The sequence below is a fragment of the Netta rufina genome (assembly GCF_964035555.1).
Source record: "Netta rufina genome assembly, chromosome: 8".
Classification (NCBI taxonomy): domain Eukaryota; kingdom Metazoa; phylum Chordata; class Aves; order Anseriformes; family Anatidae; genus Netta; species Netta rufina.
Genome location: NC_140131.1, coordinates 845,546 through 870,397, shown reverse-complemented (window position 1 = coordinate 870,397; position 24,852 = coordinate 845,546). Strand labels below are relative to the sequence as shown.

General features: G+C 49.3%; 1 protein-coding gene across 1 annotated transcript in view; it reads right to left on the bottom strand.

Moving 5' to 3' along the window:
• NEGR1 (neuronal growth regulator 1) overlaps positions 1-24,852 on the bottom strand; it is a gene marked incomplete at both ends in the record, with an annotated part of 237,853 nt that overhangs the window by 74,588 nt on the left and 138,413 nt on the right. Inside the window, 2 exons of the mRNA XM_084290681.1 lie at positions 2,457-2,588; positions 16,268-16,393. Of these exons, the coding sequence (XP_084146807.1) occupies positions 2,457-2,588; positions 16,268-16,393 (258 nt within the window). The remainder of the gene's footprint in view (positions 1-2,456; positions 2,589-16,267; positions 16,394-24,852) is intronic.

Here is a 24,852-nt window from a genome sequence, read left to right as displayed (position 1 = left end):
TTACACTTGAAAATAATTTTAATACAAATTTCTTTTAAATAGCACCAGAGCTGGTTAGACAAACCACAGCCCGCCTGGAGGAGACATTCAGCCCTGGCTGACTGGCCACGTGCATGGAGCTCCTCCAGGGGTGCAGAGCATGGGCGAGAGGGCTGGGAGCAGCCGGACACCCTCAGTACTGGGCTGTCCAGGTCTGGGGGTGGGCTCGTGGGGACGGTGGGCACGGGGCGAGCCCTCCCAGCTTTGGTGAGCTCCTGTCCAGGCCTCTCCTGATCGCAGCGAGCCACTTTTCTGCCTGGTCAGAATTAATGAGCGTTAGCAGCGGGGAGCAGATGTTGGGAGAGCTTTTGCATTGCGCTCAACTGGCTTGGGGACAATGTACAAATCAAACAGAAGCGTGTAAGCAATTAGCTGACTATGACAAATCTTTCACATAGACAAACGGCTTCATGCTGCAGCCACATCCTAGTTTTGCATTGCTTTTTTTTTTTTTTTTGGGCCATTTTCTTCTTTAGTTGTAAGAAATAGAAAAAAAATGCTCTGCATGTCCCCAGTGCAGACTTAGCAGTTCGCCTGAACCTGGCACAGGAATTCAGAGCCAGGTGCATCCCACCACGGCCAAAGGTGCTTCCTGACGGACAGGAGTTGCTGCAGCCGGAGCTGAGCAGCCCTGCCTGTGGTCAGCCCTCCCAGCCTGCCCGTCCTCCAGCTCACAGCACCATTTCTCCCAGTGCTCCCAGCTTGGTGTCGAGGGAGGGCTTTGACAGGACAGCTCAGGGCACGCGCCAACCAGCACACCAGCCCTGCGTTGCATTTAAGCTTGAGTTTTGGCTTTGGCCAACCAAGTTGATGCTTTCCTCTGAATTAGGACTCACAGAAGCCTCAGCCTTGGCTCGGGAGGTGAGGGAGAATTGTGGATTTGATGATTTTATCACCTCCTCTCTGTTTTCTCAAACAAAACAAGCGTGAAGGAGCATTATCAACTTCTCCCTTTTCGCCATCCCTTAGAAAGCTCCTGACCCAGCCACCCTTATTAAAACTCCCATCGCATGAAGTTGCTTAGAAGCAGTTTTTGTTTTGATAAAACTAAACTGAGCTCCCTGTTCCTCCCGGGTCTCTATCACAAGTCATTTAACAACACGAAATATTTTGGAGCACAGGTTGCGTGAAAGGTGTCACACCACAACACCCAGGCCACATCTATGCAAGTGTCTGCTCAACTTCCCTTACCAACAGTGTCCCAGTAACAACACACTCAACAAAAAACAGCGGTCACTTGCTCCATGGGCCACCCCCCCCCCATTTTTTTCTTCCCAAGTAGCCCACAGTTTTTAGAGACAACCATGATGGATTCAGCACGAGGCTGCTTGCACTGCTGCTTGCACATGACTCAGCAGCACAGAAACTGTGAGACTTGTGGCACACTCGAACTATTTGATAGCTGTTGGGAAGCGAGGAGAGCCCACTGGGAGCCCATAACCACACCGGCAGCCTGGGGACTGGGGCTTTGCTCCCACAGCACATGGACGGGGACGGCACCCGCTGAGGGGACACAAAGCCAGCGCCTCAAACGTTTATAGAGTCAGTAATGATGCCGCAGCAATTTTCAAAGTAGGAACTGCTACAAATTACAAGGTAATTGCACTTAGCCTAAGAAAATTCGTAAGTGGAATGAATTAGTGTAATTATTCATATATTCTTTCCATTTTTTACAATTTGGAGGGAAAAAGAACACTGTTCTGAATGTTTCATGTTGTACTGAATGTTAAACCAAATTCAATCCCAACCGGAAAGCAGCCCGTTTCTGTAGAAACCCGACAAGGTCAGAGCTGGTGGGCTGCAGTACCACGTCCCCGGCTGTGCCTGCCTGCTGCAGCACCGCCCGCTGCGCACCGGGGGCTGGGGGCACCCGGGGGCACTTGGCAGGCTCCCCCCATGCAGGGGCAGGCAGCGCCTGAACGTCCCCCAGCCCTGGTGAGAGCACCGCACGTGTCCATGGTGTCCATCACCACCCAATCATCCAACAAAAAAACTCACCAAGTTTCTCATCTCCCTATGTTGTTGCACAACAGAGACGAATTAAACCAGAAACATTGAGTCCAACAATCACAGCAGTCCTCGGAAAGTACTCAGAGTCCGCAGCTAATTACTCCAAGGATTACCCAAAAATTCCGAGCCCGGCAGCAGAGCCCAGCTTGCAGTGAGCACAGGCAGCTCAGCCCATCACCACATGCCAGCACCGCAGGCAGACAACAGCAGGATCCGAGCCCCAATCCTGCATTACCTGCCTGGGGCCAGACCAACTCAAACACCGCAGGCTTTTTGCTCCTGCAGCACCAAAACCCCCTCCGACCTACAGCTCCAGCACGAGCAGCAGTACAGTGCATTAGACTTTTCTTCTCAGCCGCGTCCCTCTTCTCCATTGGATTTAGCGATTAAAAAACAACACGACTTACAGTTTACTGTGACTTTTACTTTTTTCACGTCTGGGACTGAGACGTCGTTCTCTGCACTGCATTCGTATTCCCCAGCCTGGTCTCTCGTAATTCCATAGATGTCCAGGTACTGTCCGCTCTCAAATGGTTTTGCTGAAATGAAATAAGCAGAGAACGAAATTACAGGAGGCTGAGCACAAAGCGACAACGTCCATCTGGCTCCGCTCTTACACCCGCACAGTCCTGCCTGAGAAGAGCAAGGCTGGGGCGCAGCCGGCCCACCCCGAGCAGCAGCCACCCCCCGAGGGGGCACATCCCTCCCGGGGAGGCCAGGCCGGGTGTGCTCTGCCCTAACAAATGTTTCAGATTTTAATGAAGAATAAAAAAATAAAATAATAGCTCTCCTGTCCCTGCGTGCACAGACCCAAGGAACACAACCCACACTGCCTGACTTCTGCACAGAAGTAAGGACAGTCGTCGTGAGCTCCTGTGAAAATTGGCAGACATCAGAGTTACAGATCGGATCTGTCTGATGCAAAACAAAGACACAGCTGAGAAACTGGTACATACAACTCCTCAGGGCACCACATCTGAAAATGGTAACTTTTTTGCAGAGCAAGAAGAAAATTGTAATTTGGAAGGTAATTTCTGTCCACTTGGCACAGAATCATAACCCACCCTGAAATTTTTGCAGTTTTCTAACTCCCAGCATCTCCTGGCTGTGCCTTCCTGCGGTGCCTGCCGTGCTGTGAGCCCTCTGACACCCGTCAGATGAAAACTGCTACCTGCTTCAAAGTCTGCCCATGTCTGCAGAGCAGTGTGCTGCCAGCAGAGAACAAATTAATTACCCCAGATTCCTCAGAGGGCGTTTACCACATAATAAAAGAAAAAAAATGTTAACTATACTTATTGACTGCTAATAACTTTACAATTTACAGAGCAGTGACTAAAACTGGAGCTGGGTAGTGAGAAGCAAGTAGAAATATCATGCCCGTGTCCATCACAGCAGATAATTTCATTTCCTTCTCTGTTGCAGATCGGTGTTTTGAGGTGAGTGAGGTTCAGCACAGCAGCTATGGCAGCGCGTTGCCTACCACGATGGCACTCACCTGGCATGCCACATGCCTTGTTCATGGGACAGAGCCCGGGAAAGCAGTGATTTTGCAAAGCAGAGAGATAGCACTGAGACTGGAAAACGGTTGTGCATCGAACCGAACACTCATAAAATGAAATGCAATGAAATGACACACAGTATGTGAAAAATCGTGTGGGGATGATTTTTATGCCATTCCCTGCAGTCCATAGGAATGAACTCTGCACCCTCCCCAGCCCCCAGGGGTCCCAGCTGTTTCTCTTCACACAGTGGGCACTGTCCTGCTCCACTTGGCCAGGCTCACTCGATCTCCAGAACTTCCTATTGCTTTGAACAGAGAAATATGTTTTCCGTCTCTACCACACAAAGTGCACATTATATGTTTGCTTCTGCTTTTTTTCTGGTACCAATAAAATCCTGTAGACTGCAGGACTCGCCTGTGTTTCATATTAAAAACGACTATTAAGTTATGAGGTCGTAATGCTCTCCGGTGTAAGTACATCTCCGGCTATACGGTGTGCACCAAAATATCATGTACTGAATCCTGCAGTCTATTTACATCACATTCTGTCCCAGTCCCCAGCATCAGTTTGAAAATAAAATAAAACAGAATTCTCCAAGTGCCTGGAACTTCATAAAAATAGCCGTTCCCGTTTGAGTTTAGTACAGCTAAAACCTCCGCTTTGAACCTTTGCTTTAATGCAAACATAGCACCTAGTTCCTCCTCTCCCGTTGTTGCTTTTCTAACAGTTCCTTGCCTGCAGCTGTGTTTTGGGTGTGCTTTGCCACCTGCATGTGGCAGCGCTCAGCGCCCCCGGCCACCGCAGGCAGAGCTGACAGGTTTCTGTGCTGGGCCTCGGCTCGGGTGAGCAGGCACTGCTCTGGCCAAAAAACACCAACAGGAGCCACATCTGCTGGGACAGCAAATCCTGCTGGCGGTGCTGGTGGCAGCCTTGGGTGCTGCTGCGGGCGGAGGGGCTGCACCCCAAAGGGCTGTGCTGTGGGGCTGGGCTGGGCATCCCGCGGTCCTGCCTGCTGGAGCGCTACGCAGACACGCTGCGCCCATCAAACATCCATCTGCACCTTCCACGGCCCTGCATTTACAGGATCTTACGCAGAGCTGTTGGTCTGATTTATGCTGCACAACTATGTATGTATTTTTATAAAGCTGCAAGCCCCGTTTTATGCAATTCACACACACGCGCTTGGAAATTCAAAACTAAATCATTTTTAAACCCTCATACCCCCTGAAATTTTGCATCCTGATCACATGAGGAAGCTTTTAGTAAATATTAGAGATAAATATTTTTCTTGGGGAATATACAGACACTGTGTTTCATCTTTCCTATTCTTTCACAAAATATTCCATCTTCCTTAACTTGTTTTTAGTTTCAGAGATTTCCCGTGGCTATGTGGAAGAAATTAAATTGTGTTATGTGAACAATAGATGCATAAGTGTATGTAACATTATGTTACATTGCGCACATGTCCAGCTCAAAGAAGATATCCATGGGCATCTGAGAGAATAAATTGTGTATGGGGATAGTGGGGTACGAAGAGCATCAGGCAACAATTTGGTTTTCTCACTGTTCAGATCCGCTTCTGCAATGCCTCCCAAAAAGACTGGCAAGAGAAAGAGTGAATAGATCAGGAGCGAATAGTGAATAGAGTGAATAGTTTCAGGAGGCCTCGGCTGGGTGACGGGAACCACTGCTTGCTGAACAACCAACCACCAGAGTGCCTCGGGTCCGAGGAGCCCCTGATGGGTCTGCAGAACATCTCTTAATTCAGCATGCTGAAATGCTTATGGATTTGTAGGAATCTGCGTGGATATCTCGGGTTATAGGGCTGGGTTCTCCAGCCAGGAAGGGAAGCACTGTGCAACTGAGCTCGAATGCCTGCTTCCTGCTGCTGCCCGGTGGTGAGGTGCCTGTTAATCATCACATTTGTAATTCCCCAGGAGAGTACACAATTAAGACTGTGTTTTCTTACCACGCATATGGTATCTGGCATCAGGTGTAGCACACATACACCTAGCCATATGGACAGGTTTTCGAGGCGTGGATGGATGAGCTTTACAACGGCAGCATTTTCCTCCCCCGGTGTTAAACATAAGTCAGTAAGAGGAAAAATCTGGTGTAAGTCCAGGGTAGCTCGGAAAAACACTGAGGACTTCATCTGGGCCAAGTCTGTTTTGTTGTCGTTCCCTTATTTGCTGGGATATTAAAGAACTACAGCACAGCCCCAGCTTAGGAGCTGTGAAACCCGTCCAGCTCTCGTGGCTGGTGTCTCCTGTGCGGCGTGAAGGTCCCGGCATGGGCTCATCCGCAGGTACACTGCCTCGTATGGGCACAGTATCAGCGAGCAGGCGGTCTCCAGCAGTGATGCTGTCAGGATGCCATCCCGTTATCACTGAGGCTTTAAGCAGCCCGTAGTCCATAAGGTCCTTCTTGATCTCAGGGGCTGGGAGGAGACAGAGGATCCAGGAGGCACAGAGGCACCTTGATTCTTTCCCAGAGTTGTCACTGGATGCTGAGAACAAGCTAAGCAATTGGATTCACAGTCTGAAGCTGTTACTATTACTTGCTATGCATTCAGGGTTTAAAATTACATCAAATGCTGTAATTGTATAGGATGTGCTCCTCTCCCAGGAACTGCAGGTAATCCGAGCAGCTTGCATTAGGCACCATTTAAACATTGACGGTGTAAGGCCGTTTAGCTTTAGAGAAGGCATGCTCCACATTTGAAAAGAAAAATCAGATAAAATGTAAAGAAAAAAATATCTGAAACTGCCAGATAAATTGAGAGCTGGAGGAGATCTCCCAGCTGAAGGCACAAAACAAGAAAAGCGGGTAGAGCAGTTCTGCAAGAAAGGCGTGCTGATAAAAGCAAAGAGATGTGAACACAGGTTGACAAAGTTGAAAGTTTCAGAGGTGGAGACAAACAAGGTTACATCTGTATGTGCATATATCGGTACAGAGGGAAGCATTCGGAGAGCCGGCTGTGTGCGTGCTCATCGCACGGGCAATGCAAATCTCAGACAGCTACCAAGGGACGCCGTGTGTCACAATAATTCGCATTTTTCTGATCAAGCTGTGTGACAGTGTCCCTTTACCATGAAGGGTAAGTCAGCAAGTAACACATTAAAGGAAAACACATTTTCCCTTTGTTCTTGTTTTTTTTTTTTTTTTTTTTTTTTTTTCATCTAACAGAGACAGAAGGGCAATGGATATTTCATTCACCACTGTTTCTTTGGAGCTTCTCTGACTCACTGGAGTACAGGCTGGTCCTACAAGGGAAGCAGGCACATTTAGTTTTCCTCCTTCTCTGAAGCTACATTCATTGGTTTCTGTCTCTGCACGGGACAGCTGCCATGCTGCACTAGGTACCTGGGACACGTTACGTTATGGCATTTTGGAGCAATATTGAATCTTTCAGTTGCAGACTTCATGCCAGGGAACACACGGTCAGCTCATGCTCCAGAATATGTGCTGACTTTTCTGCCTTAGCAGCTGAATACCAGTATGATGGAGAGACAGCTCTGTTTCAGCACTCGTAGAGACAACATGGTCAACCAGATGTTATTTGGGAAGAGAAAACCAGCCACTTGAGACGGTAGTGTTTTTAGGTATCTGCATGGCATGTCTTCTGGATATTTAGATTCATGGCTATCAGATTGCACTCTTTGATCTCTTTTGAGCTCTTCAAATATTGGTACTTCTGCAGAGGTGCAAGTGCAACCTGCCACAGATGCCAGGCTTTCCCCTGGCATCATTACTTCAGGGTTTGACAGCCTCACTGCCGTAATGAGGGCCGTCATGCGTCGGGACATGCAAAGCCCCCTTTGGCAGGAGGAGCTGGGAAGAGATCCTCTTACTGCAGAAAATAGCTAAGCATGAGCATCTTCTTAACGCAGCCTAGAAAATCTTTCTCTACAAAAACAAAATTAAACCCGTGTAGAGAAGAACGGGAAAATATTCTTTATAATATGAAAGCTACACAATTAAATCTCACTTGAGCTTATTTATAATGCATAGCACTTCACGTGGGGATTTGGCTCTTGGGAAGGGCTAATTATTCCCAGTGAAGCCCATGAGCGGTTTCCTTGTTGCCCAGTCCCTGGCAGGGGCCAGTCCTCTCCTCCTGCCCGCAGCCGGCGGCAGGCACGGTGCCCCAGCCAGCCAGGAGTGGGGGACAGGACAGTGTCACCCCCGCGTGTGCCCTGCAGCAAAGGACGGCAGCACAGCCTTCGCAAAGCCTTTCTGATGCTCGATGCCTGCACGGCAGCCCTTCTGCACGTTGTTATCTCAAAATGATGCACTGCAGGTGATATCCTATTAGCTACTTGGCTAGATCTATCCGACTCAAGCACATTTGCTGATCCCTCCCATTAATTTTCTGCCTGTAGTTTGTTGAAACTGGAGGCATTACTAGAGTTAAATGAATCATTAATGACTATTTTTTTTTTCATATTTCTTCATATCCCTCAAAAGGTATTACCAGTTTTTATAAAATGTGTGCATTTTAAAATAATTCTCAATATGTTTAAAATATGATTTATTCATAAACATGGCCAGAAGAGATGATTCTAGGAAATTAAAAGGAAGTACTGCGAGCCTGGTACCTGCAGCTCGCTCGCTGTCACCTCCCCAGAGTGTGCCCAGCCTGCAACATCTGCCTGCAGCCCCGGGCAGGGACAGCACGAGGTGCTCAAGCCATCAACATGGGGAAAGGTAGAAACGACAATAATATACATAAAGGAATAATAATAATAAAATGTATTTGAGAAGTTAAATAGGAAAAAGGAGAATCTTTTTGGATTTTGGAGATCAGCTCTTACTTTTCTCAAAATATTTGTGCAAGCCCCAGCACTGGCACGCTCTGTTCAAAGACCAGTATCAAAACAGCCGTGAAGGATGCTCCATCAAAGGAAGGAGAGAGAGAGGGGGAATCTGCAGTTGTTTGGTTTTGAACACTAAAGACTTTGTTTCACTGAAATATCTTCAATGATTCATAAACCGCTCACTCAGGAGTGCATTACTCTCAAATAAAAATGAACTAATATCAGGGGCAGTAAACTAAGCATGCATTAAAACTTAAATTTTCATAGCATTTTATGAGTTATTAATGAGCTAATCTACTTTTATTGAAAAGCAAGAAATTCTTTCCTGTTGTTATAAAATTGTCAAAAATCCATAATTATTTCTATGCTATGCTTTTGTACGGTTTTCACCTCCTTATATCACTAAGACTGTAATCTTACTCTCAGCCCTCAGTTCCTTCACAAAGACCCAATTATTTGACCATCTTAGCGTGAATATTCTTCTCCTGACAACTGCATTCTAACAAGAGGGTTTTTTTTCAGGCTGTTTAAAGTTTTTAAAAGACACGAGGATTTCTAGGAATACCTTTAATTGTTCCTGAAGGGATGCTCAAAGTTCAGGAACAGGCCTGATAATAACGACGTTTTTCTAAGAATTCTCCCACTAATCGCAGCCAGTGTAATGTCACTTGACCCCGGTGCGACGGATCGTGATGCTGAATGTCACTTAATTGGATCCTAATACGCCGCGTATCCCCCAGCAATGGTATTACGAGTATCATTAAGGAAAAAAGAAGGCCAAAAGGCCCATAGCCTGAAATCAGAAGCCATCATATTTTGTACGGGCGAGGTGTGATTTTGGAGGATCATTATTTTCCCTTTATCCAAAGGCAAAGGAAAGAATCGCAACAAGCAGTTTATATTAAGTGCTAATATTTGCATTGCTGCCTTTAAACTATTAATTAATCCCCTCATTTACTCTGCGTGGAACTCCACACCATCTCCTCCTGAGTTCCTGGGAAGCTGCCAGCCTGTTTAATGTTACGGGACCGCTGATTTACCAGCACGTGGTGCCTTCCCCAGCCGAACACTTCAGAATCACATTCGGGCCATTACATTCATATCCAGTATTAATCACAAAACTTTAATTCCCCAAGCGGGTGTAACACAGACTGATCTACCCACGCAATCGCCGCCTGCCCACCACGTCCAGGTGTCCCCCGCACCCCCTTGCCATGGGGACTGAGGCAGGCCCCAGCCTCGCCGTGTCCCCCAGGAGTTGCCGGCCTGGCCCGCAGCACCTCAGGGGAAAAAGTGACTCAGGCAGGTGACAGCAGTGAAGCAGCTCCATTTTGGGCTTTCAGCAAGCCCATGAGCTGCACACCTTGGGCAAGCCTCTGCTGGCAGGCAGCACCGAGCCCTGCCGCCCAGCGGGGCTCCAGCACAGGCCGTCAGGCCCAAGGGCACCAGGCGGGACGCAGCCACGTTTGGGGCAGGCACCCCCGCTCCAGGAGCAGTGCAGGGCAAGGGGCTTGCCCAAAGCCCTGAAACGTGGGGCTGTGACCGAGGTCTGAGGGCCAAGGGGCTGCCTCGGCCAGCACAGAATGGAGAGCTCAAGTCGAGGTAGAAGAAGAAGGGGTCTCCTCCACAAACCCAGTCTGGGATCAGCACACGAAGGCTTTGTACAACCCCGAGGCACCTGAGCCCCAGATTAGCATTTGTCTTTGTCAGCACCATGCACTGGAAACAAAGGCATTACTTCTGGCACCAGCTGGTGCCACGTTTCCAAAGCAGAGGTGCAATTTGTGAGCTCCATTTGTGGCTCCAGAGGGCCGAGCACCCATCCCTGTCCCCTCACAGCCAGCATGGAGCCATGGGCGGGTGGCCGGGAACACACGGAGCCGTGTTGGCACCCCTGCCCATCCGGCCTCATCTGACACTGGCACCGATCATCCTCGCCCTGGTGGAGCTCTGGAGGCTTCCTGGCTTGTCTCCAGCCCTCCCAGCTCAGCTGCAAGGAGCAGATGTTTCGGCTCAGCCGGGTAATGCTTCACCTGAACGAGGAGCTCAGCGCTGGGCCCGTAATGAAGCTGTTGCCGGCGAGATGAGTGATGATGGCATAAGGGAGGCACATCACTGTCGCTGCTTATCAGATTAGAGCGCTGAATTATTTTACATTCTGCTTCCCGGACAGCTGGAGGGAACGAGCTGTGCTTTTGGTATGACGCGGCCATAAATCTGCCCACAGGTAGGGGAGGTGGCGGGCGGCAGGGCCACCCAGCAGCCCACGTCTCCAGTGGCACAGGTGCCCGTGACACCCCACAGTGCTCGAGCACATCGCTGGATCCAGGCTCAGAGCACCTCTCCTGCGGGACATCCCACTGAGCAGAGATGGCTCCACTGTTAGAAAAGCTTTTACTTGTGCTGGAGAAAAGAGGTGGGGTCACTGGAGGAGGGAGACCACTGAACAGTGGCTCTCAGCACACTGCAAATCCAAACCAAGAAGCAAGAACACAAATAATCACCTGTTTTAAGCTCTTTGGGACGATGCAGATGCAGTGAATGAGACCTGGCACCCTCACCAGGCCCCACCAGGGAGCTCTTGCAGGTGGGACAGCTCCCAGGCTGCCCAAGCCCCTGCAGGCTGGGTGTGGGGCTGTGAAATTGGGAGATGTGATTCTGCAGTGAGCTCCTGCACCCAGCCTGGTTAGTGCTGGGATGGGCTCTGCCAGGCAGTGCTGGCAGCGAGCAGAGGGGGGGTGGTAGCAGCTTCTTACCCCCCATCATGCACAAAGCAAGTATGTTAGAGGGAAATGGTGGGTGTGGGATAACCCTCAGCAGCAGTGCTGCCAGGTAGCTTTTCAGTATTTAGAAGGGCAAAAGATATAAGCCAGAAACATTTTTTTCTGCTGAAACTTTCAGCTTTAAAACCATTTTGAATCAATAGAAGCAGCATTTAAAAAGACAAGTTCACACTTTGTACACCCACAAAGCCCTGGAAATCTGATAATAATTCATGTCAGTTAAGTATTTTCAGCCTGAAAATCCAGGTTCAGAGTACTTGCACGTCAAGGAAATGCTTCTTATTTCTGTCACGTGTGGATGTGTGGATAACATCTGAAAAATTGTGGTTCTCCAGCAGAAGTGCAAATGGAACAAAATATTTGACATTAGCTGAGCTCATATCAAGCTTTTGTTTGTTTCTTAGGATTTAGCTAGAAGTTTAAAAAAAGCCTTTTTGATTTCTTCACACTTCCCCCCCCGGATAAAATCCCAGCCTTCTGTAGCAGACTACATCTCGCAGGAATCACACTCTGCATGTTCAGGGGCTGGCATCGCCTTTTGTCCTGTAATTGAATTGAATCAGCTCTTAGACCCTTCTTCCCAGACAGCCCTATCATTTGAGCGTGCCAAAGATGTATTACACTAATACATCGTCAGAACGACAGAGCTATGATGATACATTAATGCAATACATCTTCGCAGCTTTAGGGCTGTCCAGAAACAATAGGACCGCTGTTAGGCTCAGTTCAGTCATATCGCGCTCACGCACACACCCCCCAACGGCAACTGAAATGTGAGCGTGAAGCAGAGGGAGCACGATGCGAGTATGTTCAAACCTGAAGTCAGGGCAATTTCTGGAAAATCGTAGCTCTCCTCAGTGTTTGTGAAAAATCTGTTATTTCGCATGAGCAAAACAAGAGTGCCCTGGTGGTAGGGAGTGGCCTTTCACTCAGCATGGGAAAAACTGTCTGCATTCGGCTAAACTAATAATTTCTGAAAAACTGCACTCCCAAATGCATGTGTATATGTATGTGCTGCTCATCCTCGTGTTTTAGGAAAATAACAGGAAACTAGACTGGAAACAATGGTGATAAAGCTGTGAGAAAAGGGCAAAAGGATAGGGAAGTGCTGGAAAAGATGAAGCTCGGAGTCACCAGGGACCGTGCTGAGGATCCAGAGCAGGGAGTCATGGAAGGCAGAGGGGACACGGGTTCGTTCGGTATGAATAAGCCACAACAGTGGGGTCAGTAAACACCACAGCACAGTTGCAGAAAAAAGGACATTCTTATATCTCAGTCACTTTTTCTGCCTGCAGCTGTGAGTCCTGCTAGCAAAACGCACACCACCACACCTGCCTGTTGTTGAGAGGCTGCTGCTCAGTCTGCGTGAGCAGGTGGTGCACACGATGGGGGAGATGTGGAGGTTAGCACTGCACTGAGGACCCACAGCCTCAGGGTGGGTACTTGGGGGCTTTGCTTCGGGCAGGTCCAGCCCCATTAAACTGCCAGGGACTGCAGCAGGAGTGTCACATCCTAACCTCGCTCGTGAGCGCTCTGGGAACGATGCAGCTCGAGCACGAACAAGCTGGGGTTAAAATGCTTGTTTGAAATGTTTGAAATGTGTGACGCTTCATCTGAAAACACTCATGGTAAATACGACGGTGGAGTCAAGCACCTTAAACACAAAGGTGGGGCTGCTCTTGCAATTATGTATGCCCCTCTCTCCATATGCATTTGATCGAGACCTGCCCTGGTCACTGCTGCCTACCCGCAGGTGTCCGTCAGTCACACCAGGAGCACGGACGCAGGGGCTCGGCTGGTGTGGCAGGACGCAGCCGCGCGTGTCGGGCCCTGCCAGCTCTGTGCCCTTCCCAGGGGAGCAGCAGGGCCACGGCAGACACCCCGCCGGGCAGTGGGAAGCAGCTCGGTGCCTCTCAGGGAGCTGGCTTCAAACAGAAAGGCACCAAGGGCTCACTGCGTCCCGTGTCGGAGCGTGGCTGCCCAGCCAAGACCCCGGCTCCCGGCAGAGCTTCCTCTGGAAAGCGCGGGCAAAACCCAAGCGGGAAGGGGCTTCAACGTGCAAGGCACCTGGATTTTGACAAGTAGTAACATTGATCTGAAGTCTTTTGAGCAGCTTTTGGTTTTGCTGTTCGTGGCAGCGTTTGCAGAGGTTGCTTCTCAAAAATGAAAATGTAACACCGTGCCTACAAGTGCTACGAGCTGGAATTACGGCTCAGGCAGACCTTAATTCTTTAAAATTCTGGTTTCATTCTTAAAGTATTGATGCTGCACTTTGCTCCTAAATGTCAGAACAAAATAAGTAATACCTGCAATTTATTCCGATGACATTTCAACAATAGAAGATTTTCAGATTACAAGCTACAGCTCTGTGTTCCTTACGGTGTTATGCTGAATGTGTAGATTTTGTGGATTTACATAATGGCTTTCTATAATGAATATTTATATAATGAATGTATTTACATAATGACTGCAAGTTAAACATGCACCATAAAGATTACAGGCCAATAATTTATGTACTAAGTTAAAAATCACCTCTAAATACGTTTTAGTTTTATTCCTCTGAAAGGTTCATTTTATCTCTTGTTCAAAAAAAATTGAATCCGACCTTATCCAAGTAAAGGCTGCATCGATGCAAATCACGATAATATTTTGGCATTAGTCTACATTGAATCATTTGTATTCAGAGTTTTCAGTTTCTTATCTTCCAGTAGCAGCTTTGACAAACAATTCCAGAATATTATAAATATAATTCTTTAATATAATTTACTGTTGTATTCTAGATGTGATGCTTGTACGTAATCCTCATTAGTGCCACTGGGAATTACGGGAGAAAACTGATAGAAATTATAAAGTGCAGATGAAGCTTATGTGTAGATAAAGGTAACTTGCTGCAGACAAAACATAAACCCTTACAGAAATCTGAGATTTTCAACTCTCCTGCCTTTTACTGGAGTTTAGTGCCATTTATAACTGTCCCTACTCCAGACCCAGAACCAGAGCTGGCCTGGTGTTACTGAGATGGGAAAAACATTCTCTGTTTGGTCAGACACGGAGGCAGGACGCGTCCTGCTCACCCTCTGCTTGCTCCCGCTGCGTGCTGCAGGGGCTCTGGGCACAAAGCACCCGAGACCCCACGGCCATGAGCAGCGTGCCCTGGGTGGGTAATGAGGTGGGGATCGGGGCTAGAGAGGGTGGGCACGGGGTAAGGGGGAGCTCAAGGAACAGCATCGGGTGCATGCAGAGGCACGGCGTGCAGGAAGCCAGGGGCACCACGGAGCTGCAGAGCAATGAGGGGGGAGGTGTACGGGCATCAGGCATGTAGATGGACCCTGAAGGCATCTGAGCGGGGGGAAGAAGAAACCTCAAACACGAGCATCATATTGCTGGTAAAGGACCCTGGATGCCAACAAGTCCCCGTGACACCCCCAGGATGAAACCACCCGTGTCCAGTTTGCAGAGGAGAGGGCTCTGGGGTCTTGTACCCGATGGGGGCAGAAGGCGATGGACCCAAACTTCTCAGGGGTGGCAGTGACAGGACATGAGGCAAAGGGCTCACGTTGAAACACGGGAGTTGCCATTTAAACATATATATATATATATACACACATGTATATATATATATATATATATATTTTTTTTTTTTTCCAATGTGAGGCACCAAGCACCAGCAGAGGTTGTGTGCAGCCTTGGGGATCCCCAGAGCAGACTCAGCCTGCCCCAGGGGAGGTGTGGGTGCCTTTTCTTCACATTTCATTTCTGTTGTCACCGTGGTACGTGCAACGAGTCCCTTGCCACACGGATCGCATTTTTACTCTTGCCATTCTCAGTCCTTCGGTCAAGACACAAAATCAGCGGTTCACTGAAAGCCCTTGTGATGATGTGCACCAATTTTGTCTGGACTCGAGATGAGGAGGATCTAGCGCTTTCTCAGGCCCCTTCTCCAGTCTGAGTGGACTAATTCTCCTCTTCTGTTTTTTTCCTCTCAAAAAAAAAAATTGTAATGGCTGCTTTCTGTAGGAAACCTAATGCTTTAAGCTATTACTCTGAAGTATCACCACAATTTCCAATAAAATTTTATTTGACATTTAGTTAAAATCCATTTTTTGCTGCAACTGATTTTTTCCCTACTCCCTCGATGGACACTTCCAGCAGAATTCATTGTCATTGTCTTAAAGGTCAAAAGTTGTTTTTTTTTCCAACTCTCGCTTCGTAGGGGAAACTGTTACCGGGCTTATGACACCCTGCGGAAAGCTGCAATAGCCCATGAAACCGCTCTTCCCTGCAATTACACGGGCTTCAGAGAAGTTGTGTGAACAAACAGAAAGCCCTTCGCTTCAGAAGGAATGAGAATTGCAGGGCCCTGTCAAAGAGCCTCGCACCCGGGGCTGCGTGCGGCAGCGCGGGAGGTGGCCGCGGGCAGAGGGGAGCTGCCGGGGCTGCCCCCATCACTGCGGGGGTGCTGTCGTGTGGGGCTAAATGTTTCGTTCAAATGTGTGATGAGGGATTACGAGTACAAAAGGGAACATCGGATTAAATAGAAGCGGTAGGTTTAGATGGCATTTTGTTTGCAGTTTTTCTTATGCCCGTGTAAGTGTGTTTGATAAAACCATCCTAAGAAGCAGCACCGTGTCATGGAGTGACTGAAAGGTCGAACGGGAGTGAAATTCCATCGAGTCTGGTGCATGATGTGTTGGTGCCTTCAGCCCTCACTCCTACTTGTGGAGAGTCCTTTGTGTTCTTCATTATTTCCTTGGCTGGGTTTATCTGATAAACGTCTGCAGCCTGTTAAAACGAGCTTCGGCTCAGAGGTCTTGGGCTATTACTGACACTGCCTCTAACCTGTGTCCTCGGGGAGCCACCCAGGCCCAAATTAAAAACATATTCTTGTTTAGGGTGCCTTTATTTCTACCTTCCCAGTTTACAGTAGCATTACGGTTTTCAGTGATCTCAGCTTAAACCTGCTCTGAAGCCTTCCTTTTCTACAAGTCTAGTTAGGCACACGTTCTTTAAGGCATGCAAAAGTAATGCTGTCCCACTTCCGAAACTGAAAATGCAAAAGCTGTTAGTGGTGAGACTTTGCAGAAAGCCCGAAGTGACAGCTACGTGCGCTTACCAGATGGTGAGATGTGTCTCCACGAAATGGAAGGCTCTGGTTTCCCTGTGGCCAGGCACACGAGGGTAACATTGCTGCCTTCGTTCACGATGATGTCACTTGAAATACGAAATATCTTCGGAGAAACTGAAAGGAAACCAAGAGGAAGCTGTGAGGGAAAGCAGCCAAACCAGAGCAACCCCCCCAGGCCCCAGGTAGCAGAGCCGAGCCGGGATACGCGTATCGCCATTACCTCCAGGAATACACAAAGCATGCACCTATGCAAAACGAAGCTGTGTAAATCGTGTTACAGTGTGACCACAGCTATTTCCATCATGTCTGCAGAGGCACAGCCCATGGATTAGAAATGCTGCAAATAAGAAAGCAGCGATTTCCTCTGGTTTGTGCAGGGCAGGCATTGCTATTGGGTTCCCAGTGAATGGCTACTGAAGGATGCTCTTTTTGTGGGAGAAGGCTGAGCTGGCCTGTGACAGCTTGAAAATAAAACAAAATGAAATTTTTCTTCTACTTTTGAAAACAATGATGCTTATTGCCTCTACTCCATATGTACTTTGAGTGTCATATCTGTTCATGGAGAAGACCAAAATACATTTGTTTCTGTTGCTTTGTACTTCTTTTTGGCCTGCGATATCAACACAGCTAAGGAAGAAAATCATCAGCAGAATTATTTTCTAAACTCCACTTTCTGTAGTATCCACACACCTGGTCATACACCAGCAGAGCTCCACGTGGATGGAAAACAACGGGAAGCTGTAAGTGGCCTGCCCTTACAGGAGCGCACCAGGACTTGTAACCTTAAACAGGGAAGAAGGGATCTCGGGACTCCAGCAATAAAGGCAGGGATTTGGGATTTCAAAATTACTATTCATTTTGGATTATTATTCCTTTACCTATTTCATTGTATGCTTGCTATAGAAAGCAAATCGATACAGGAACAAGTCATGCCCTATTGATGTTTCGGAAAGGCACCGTTCTGTAAGTAATTAATAACTAACGTGTGGAAGTCGCAGCTCTGACACGTGGGTGTTTCAGAACCTTCCGTAAGGACTGAGTTAAAATCAAAGCATTCTGCAAGATAAATGAGTACCAATGAAATGAGAAATGAAATATATGTCGATCTTCCTGTTTCCTAAATGGACACTCCAAGCTGGAGCTTTACTCTCCCTAATGCCCCAGTCATGTCTCACTGGGTTGCTCCCGTTTGTCAGAGCCCAAATCCCACCAACACACACCTGTGTGACCATTGCAGCAACCAGTCCATCCCCTGGGATGTGCTGTCAGCATCCCCTCTGTGTGCCCTGGGAAGTACAGAGCCTTTTCAGAAATAACAACCTGCGGTGTCAAGGAAAGCAAGTTGCCTTTCAGTGACCCAACTCCACGTTTCATGGCGTGCGAAGGGCCCCAGCTGGGGTGGGAATGGGCAGCTGTAGGGTTGGCGCTGGGGCGGCACACCAGCACCTGCAGCAGCTGAGCCAAGGCCGTGGCTGCGCTGCACAATCAGCCACTGTTCACGTCCCTCCCTCAGACACTTGCAGGCTGCCTGAATGACTCCGAGCTGCTGTTTACAGTGAGCTGCTTGTTGTGGTGGTGGGTTTTGTCTTTAGATGCTGAGCGCAGCCCCTGGCAGGCACTGTCAGGAAGTTTTCCCCATGGCCGTGCCCACACACAGCCCCGCACCCAGCCCCAGGGCTGGTGGCTGCAGCCCGCACCCTGCACGGGTGCAAACCTCTGTGCCCAGCATGGGGGCCGCGGGCTGCCTCTGCGGGGCCAGGCACCTCGTCTCTTCTGGGATTAACAAGGCTCCTGCCCCGAGTGGCTCTGCGTGCTCTGGGACCTCCACCTGCAGACGTTCCCCAGCCCTGTCACCGGTCATTGACTGGAAGTTGTTTCATCAAAACGAGCCGGGGTCGGGAGGCTTCAAACAAGCCGCAAATCCTCAGCGCTTGCTCGTGGCTATGCATTTGTGAGCAAAGAAAATTAAAAGTCTGTGTGGTGTATTGTTAATTAGCAGAGAAACACGTCTGCAGGGAAATCAGAGGGCTGGGGCATGCTCAGCCCTCCCCATCTCCTACGAGAGGGAAGTTCACTGTTGCCATCCTTTGAAGTTCAAACAGGTTTACACACAGCCACTGACACAGGAGAGCTGTGAGTTTGCCAGCCCAGCTCAGAGGCAGTAATCCACCCTTCCTCCTTCCCTTCAGGACCTGAAAAAGCACCCAGTCCTTGCAGAGAGCTTGCAGGAGCTGAAATGTGCAACAGATTTATTTCCAGGAAAGGAACAACTCCTTAATCAGGTCTCTTTGCGGATCCCTGCAATGAGCCCATCGCTCAAATTCACCCTGCAGAAGCCTGTCCTACCGCAGGCCGTGCCCCCTGAACCCTGCGCCCCGAAGCGCCGTGGTGCCGCTGCCGCTCGCCCTTTGAGGCAGGTTTTGCCCACGTTGCTCAAAAAACAAATCCATCCTATTTTGTCAAAAGTTTGGATTTTGATAAAATCGTACGTTCTAAAGGCAAACATTCAGAAAATCTTTCCCCGATGATTTCACAAGCAAGCCACAGTCACGGAGCACAGCTCCGACGTGAGTGAAATTCGGGTGACTGAGGGATGCCTGCCCAGAGGGGCTGCTCGGGGCAGCCTGGGCTCAGACCCTCAGACTCCAGATGTGTCCCAGAAGCTTGGCTAAGTGCTGTGTTGGAGGGAGCTGCCTCAGCCTGTCCTGCAGCTCCAGGTGATGCTCACGCTGCCGTAAGCACTGCCAGCGATTAAATACCCCCTTCGCTGCTGGGAAATAGCATCTTACTTCAAAATTGCATTTCGCTAAATTCAGCTTTCAGAAATCAGATCTTATTATGTTTTTGTCTGCAAGACTGAACATCCCCCTTACTATCAAGTATCTTTTCTATGAGTAAGGACCCATAAAACATGATAAATCACCTCCCTTTTCATCTTTCTCTGCAGATGATTTAAGCACCACAAGCTTAATTTTTGTAAGGCTTCCTCGATAATATTTGTTTCTCTCTTCCGAGGACCATCTGAATCATCCTGACATGTGAACAGTGGAACGAGGCATAATGGCCCAGCGAGCCACTCTGCACAACGCTGCGTACAGCAGTCAGCCTGCCGTGTTACCTCAGCTGTGTTCCCTCTGTCCTGGTGCCACTGCTCTCCTCCAGGCCCTTGTCCCATTCCCCTGCCCGCTGCAGCCCGCCCAGCAGCAGGGGCTGGGGGCTGCGAATGGCAGTGCTGGAGGTGGGCGGCTTGCTGCACGTGTCCCCTGCATGGCCAAAAACATCCCTTACGTGTGAGGAGGAGTGACCCAAATTTTAAATTATTATTGCTAAATTATTTAGGAATTTCTAAATGAGTTAGGAATGACCTAAATGCTAAATTATTATTCCTGAATTATTTAGGAATTGCTAAATGATTTAGGAATGACCTGACTACCCAGAGGCTCCTGCTGGCCCTATTGCGTGTCCACCTGCAGCTCCCTCCTGAGCACTCCCCTGGGAACCTCTTTGCCTACGAGAAACATTGGGAACTTTCCTCCTGGGAACCGTGCAGACCCAAGCTGGTGCCTGCAGGCAGGAGGAGGCAGACGGGAGCCTCTCAGGTGCCTCTCGGCCGCGGAAGGGACCTGATGGAGGTGACAGCATGTCTGAGCCCATAGCTCTGCCTGCGGACCAGAATTATGGGAGCCATTACTTTGCGTGGGACTGATGGCGAGCCCGCACTTCACCGAGCCTCATTTCTCATTTCCAAGGACTGGAATTATATTCTCAGTTACATTCAAGTGCACATAAATGATGCAGCGTAATAAAGATTACTGCTGGGGTGGGAATTACTGCAGGGCCGAGCTGCTCCTGTGGCTGCTGTTGCTTTTTGAAGATGGGATAGGATGCCCGATTTTCATCACAACTTAGAATCACCAGATAAATAACCCGGGGCCTCAGCACACACGGACTCATCCTGATCCTTAAGATATGTGCTGAGCTCTTCCCCGCTGGAACCAGCCCCTCGCTGCCAGCAGCTCCGCACGGCCCCAGCCCACAACCTGTGTGGCCAGACGAGCAGCTCGGTTTCTTTGGGAAGTGTCCCCGGTAAAGGTGGTAAGCTATGAACCACGATTTCATAGTAACGTTCATTAAGACATATGGCAGCCAATCCCTTCTCAGATCACAATGCAATAATTCCCTTCATATACCGAATGTAGGCAAACCTGACAGAACATACAAAAGCTGCGAGAAGGATTGGATTGTAAGTATAGAAGTGCTACATCTGGGACTTTGGAAAGAGAGATTTTGCCACCAGAATCTGCAGAATTACCTACTTCATCCCTCCCAGGTGCTGCAAGTACAGCTTTTGTGCTGGTATCAGCTTAGCTGAATGTCCGTGTGCTTTCTTTCCAATGAGGAGTGACTTTTTTTTGGTGAAAGGGAAGCATTGCAGAGCCTCTTCTCCAAAATCCCCAATACCCTGAAGTTCTTCAACCAAACGCTGGGCTGCACGCCCCACCTCTCTGTCTGCAGTGGTAATTTGATTTTTTGCTGATTATAATTTCATAATTAAGCCATAAACATGGAGTGGGGAGGGAAGATGCTGGTTTCAGCAGCTTAACTGGCCGTTTCTCCTGGACTGGAATTAATTCGCTGACTGATCCATCTGTGCAAATGCCCGTGTACTCCTAGCAGGCAGCAGCAATGACACAGGAGGGTGGGAAACATCCACTCCCCACATGCCAGGGCTCCCCTGCACTATGCACTGCCACGCTACAGGCTGTGTTGGGGCACCAGGGATGCAGTTTGGGATCAGGGCTGCAGCGGAGGGCAGCCGGAGCGTGAGGTGCGAGGGCTCAGCCCCGGCAGCAGAGCAGCTCGGCGCAGCACTGCCTGGCCCGGCCCTGATCCAGCTGCAGAGGCAGCAGCAGGCGTAAGGCAGGCAGACCTGCTGCTGCTGGAGGCCACAGGGACTGGGACAGGCAGAGCCCTGCCCAGCAGCAGGAGCTCGCAGTGAGCCCCTGGAGCTTCTCGGCCGCTCCACGCACACTGTGGCCATGCTGGCTGGGGCATCGGCACGGGCACCGTGCGGTAACTCGCATTCCCCATGCACAGCAGGAATTTGCTCCTTCATGTGGCATTTCCTGCACCTTGCCATGCCTCCCGGAGGCAGGACACCCCAAGGGCAGACACCCCAAGGGACAACTCACGATTCTCCTCCCATGGCTGTTGGGAGCCTGCAGGATGCACGTGTGCCACCCTGCTAGCGGTACTTGGTGCCCCATCCGGCACCTCCAACATGAACAATGCACACACATGGCTTTGAAACGTGTGGTATTTCGTAATAGCACTTATGCCACGCCTAGGAGAATGGCTATAACCAGGCAAAGTGCCTCTTTTCACAAGGGAGGCTGCAGTGCAAGGGTGCCCACCACTGTCCTTCCCCACCGGTGTCCGCTCCACAGGGCGCTCCTTTCCCCACGGCCTGCCCCATGTCTGCTGCAGGACCACAGCCGAGGAGGGTCTGATCTACAAGTGCACACGCCTGTGCTTCTTTCTAAGGATTATCACCAGGAACTCTGCGATATTTTGAAGGGAAGATTTCAGCTGCGACATGGTAGATGACGGAGAGTTTTTTCAGGCTTACAGAGTGCAGATTAAGTGATTTTCTCTCAAGTACACGCCTTGTTTATTTTCTAATTGCTTGGGTTCTGCTTTAATCTAGGGTTTGTAATGGGGAAATTAAATACAATCTAGTAGAAGATGTTTGAAAGTCTTATTGCAATGAGACTGAACAGGTTGCACAATTTACTCATTTCCACAACAGAATTAGAAAACAAATGAATACAAGCGATGCATTAACTGAAGTAACACCCAGGTAAACCTGGCAGAGCAGTCCTGCTCTATAATGTAATTCTGTACAATTACAGAAACTACACAATAGGATCATACTCATGAACAATTGTAGATTTTATTTTATCAATTATTTTCTACGAAGAACTTTGCTAGGATAGAAATTGGCTTCTCTAGCAAGTATTTCTGGCACCTCGGTGTTCGAGGCAATGCTTCCCGGCAGGCTGGTAGCTGCTACATCTTCTGCTCCTTACTGACTCTCAGGGATCATTACACCCAGATCACCAACATCCGTGAAATGTATTAATTATGGCTAGAATATGTATGCATGCTCACAAAGGAAGGTTAACATTTTAGGAAGACTTAAAAACCGTTCATTTTGTATACATGCTTCCCATAATACCTTTTAATACTATGATCTACGAGCAGGTTTAGCTTTTAATATCTGCTCCGCTGAGCTCCCCAGACAGATTAAATCCCCTCCAGAGCTCCCAGCCCTTTGAGCAGCCCCAGTCTTTCACCTCTCCCACATGGAGACAGAGAGGGTCAGAAAAAAACTGCAACAGAGCAATGAATAAACACTTGTGCAGTAAATAGATTAAAGAAACGCATAAGGAACATGATGAGAAGCAGGGATGGCAGATGAATTAAAGTCACAGCTGAATTCTGCGCAGGGGTCCAAAATGAAAAGTGCTTCACAGCCATTAACATTTTTAAGATGGTTTTAAAAGAATACATGTACTTTCCCATTTAGGGCGAGGTATAGAGACTGCAGGAACTACACGGGGAAAGGAATCAAAGCTGGATGTCTGCTTTCCATAGCTGTAACAAATCGCACTATGGCATGGTTAGATGCGATGGGTGAGCTTGCACATCAAGCCTGGCCTTCAGCCTGGGAGCAGTCTGGTCTTTGCCAGGGCGAAGCCGGGAGATCTGCGTCCAGGGCAGGTGGTGGAGCCCTCTCAGGCCCCTGTGGGGAGCCAGGGCTGGTCCCAGACACAGACCCCGTGGGACAGCACAGGGGAGCAGCTCTGCCCCGCTGGGGTTTGTGTGGGCAGCACGCCCACAGACAGGGTGGGCGCTGGGGGGAACAGCCGCAGGGCTGCCTTGCTACAGCCTAGCCCCTGGCCTGACTTTCCAATTAAGTATTTTGAGTGATTGGGCACCAATTCCCCCACTGCAAACTTCAAATTACAGAGCTGCCGTGCCTCCGGTGAGCTCTGTATTGATCCCGGTGCTTTCCTCCGAGCAGCAGGGAGCTCTCCATGGCAGCCGTACAGGAACAGCTCAGCACACCCTGCCAGAGCTGGGAGGGAACAACACAACAGGGAAAACAAAACAAAGCAAAGCAAGAGCAAGCAGAGACCTCCAGAGCCTGCCGGGCTGGAGCAGGAAGGTTCTCAAAGATCTTTGACCAGTTTTGAAGCAGAGGCTGCCTACAGAAGCTTCGTTCTGCAGCTGACAACACGAACTTTTCAGGCATGGCCAGCACTCCCCGCTGCAGCAGGGAGACGAGGCACGGCACAGAGCCTGGCGGGGGCAGGAGCAGCGTGGGACCAGGTGGAGCAGCATTGCACTTCCACAAAAGACCTCCTAAAATGTGCCCTTAAACACCTGTGACACTCGCTCTCTGTGTGCACCCTGCTTGCCAGGGGATGCGCTCATGCCCCCAGCGCCAGCAGCCAGGGCTGGTGTCTGCACAGGGCGCAGCAGGGCACGGCTGCGGGGATGGGTACGGGGAAGCGGGGTGCAGCAGGACGTGCCTGTAGGGTACAGGTACGGGGTGCAGCAGGGCACGGCTGCTCCAGGGCCCCTCGGCAGTGCCGGGAACACTGCACATCACCTCTGCAGGGCTAGGAGAACCAGACAGAGCCGAGAGCGGTGCCAGCAGCAGCGCAGGCAGCACGCTACCCAGGCAGACAGCACTGCAGTGCAGTGGAAAAGCATCTCCAAGAAACAGAACTAGGAGCTTGAGAAATTCCCCCAAACCAACATGTACAAGCTCTGCAACGCTCCTGTTTAAGAACTTTATATATAGCCTTGTTACAGCTTAGAGAGGAATACACCAGGAGCCTGATCCTGCAGGGTGCCACCATCTGCCCTTGGACCTGAACGCAGCCACTGAAGGGGCGTGGGAAGTGCTGCACAGAGGAAATGTTCTTGGCTACCTCGTGTTCTGCGAGATGGAAGCATCTTACCGACCCCCCCAGCCTCTGGTACCTTTCCAACATTACACTGCCAGCCATATCAAATATTAAAGGCCCTTTTGCCCTTGGTCATCTTCCAAGAGTCCAAAATAAATGGAAACATTTCAGTGTTATCTAAAACAAATGAGAAAAAATTAAATGACTCTTTCTGGTTTTGCTGATGGAATTTAAAGTGATGATAAAAATCTTACATTTTCCTTACATTTCAGCAGAGCTTCATCTTCTGTTCAGAAAGCAGTCTATTATGTTGCTCTACTTAATTTAGATTAATTGGGAGAAAAACCCGGAGCAAAAGAGCAACACAGAGAACCAAAGGGTACTTCAACCTCTCAGTGAGGCAGGCAGGCAATGCAACATCCCCCGTGTTACAGCGTGATCCTCGGGTGCCAGCCCCTCCTTACAAAGTTTTATATGTGCATCTGGCCCTGCGTGGATGACTGTGCTCTCTAAAACATTTCTGTATATGATAAGCACCTGCAAAATTTCAGAATTTTCCATTACTTGATTTTTTCAATTCTTTGTTGAGAGTAG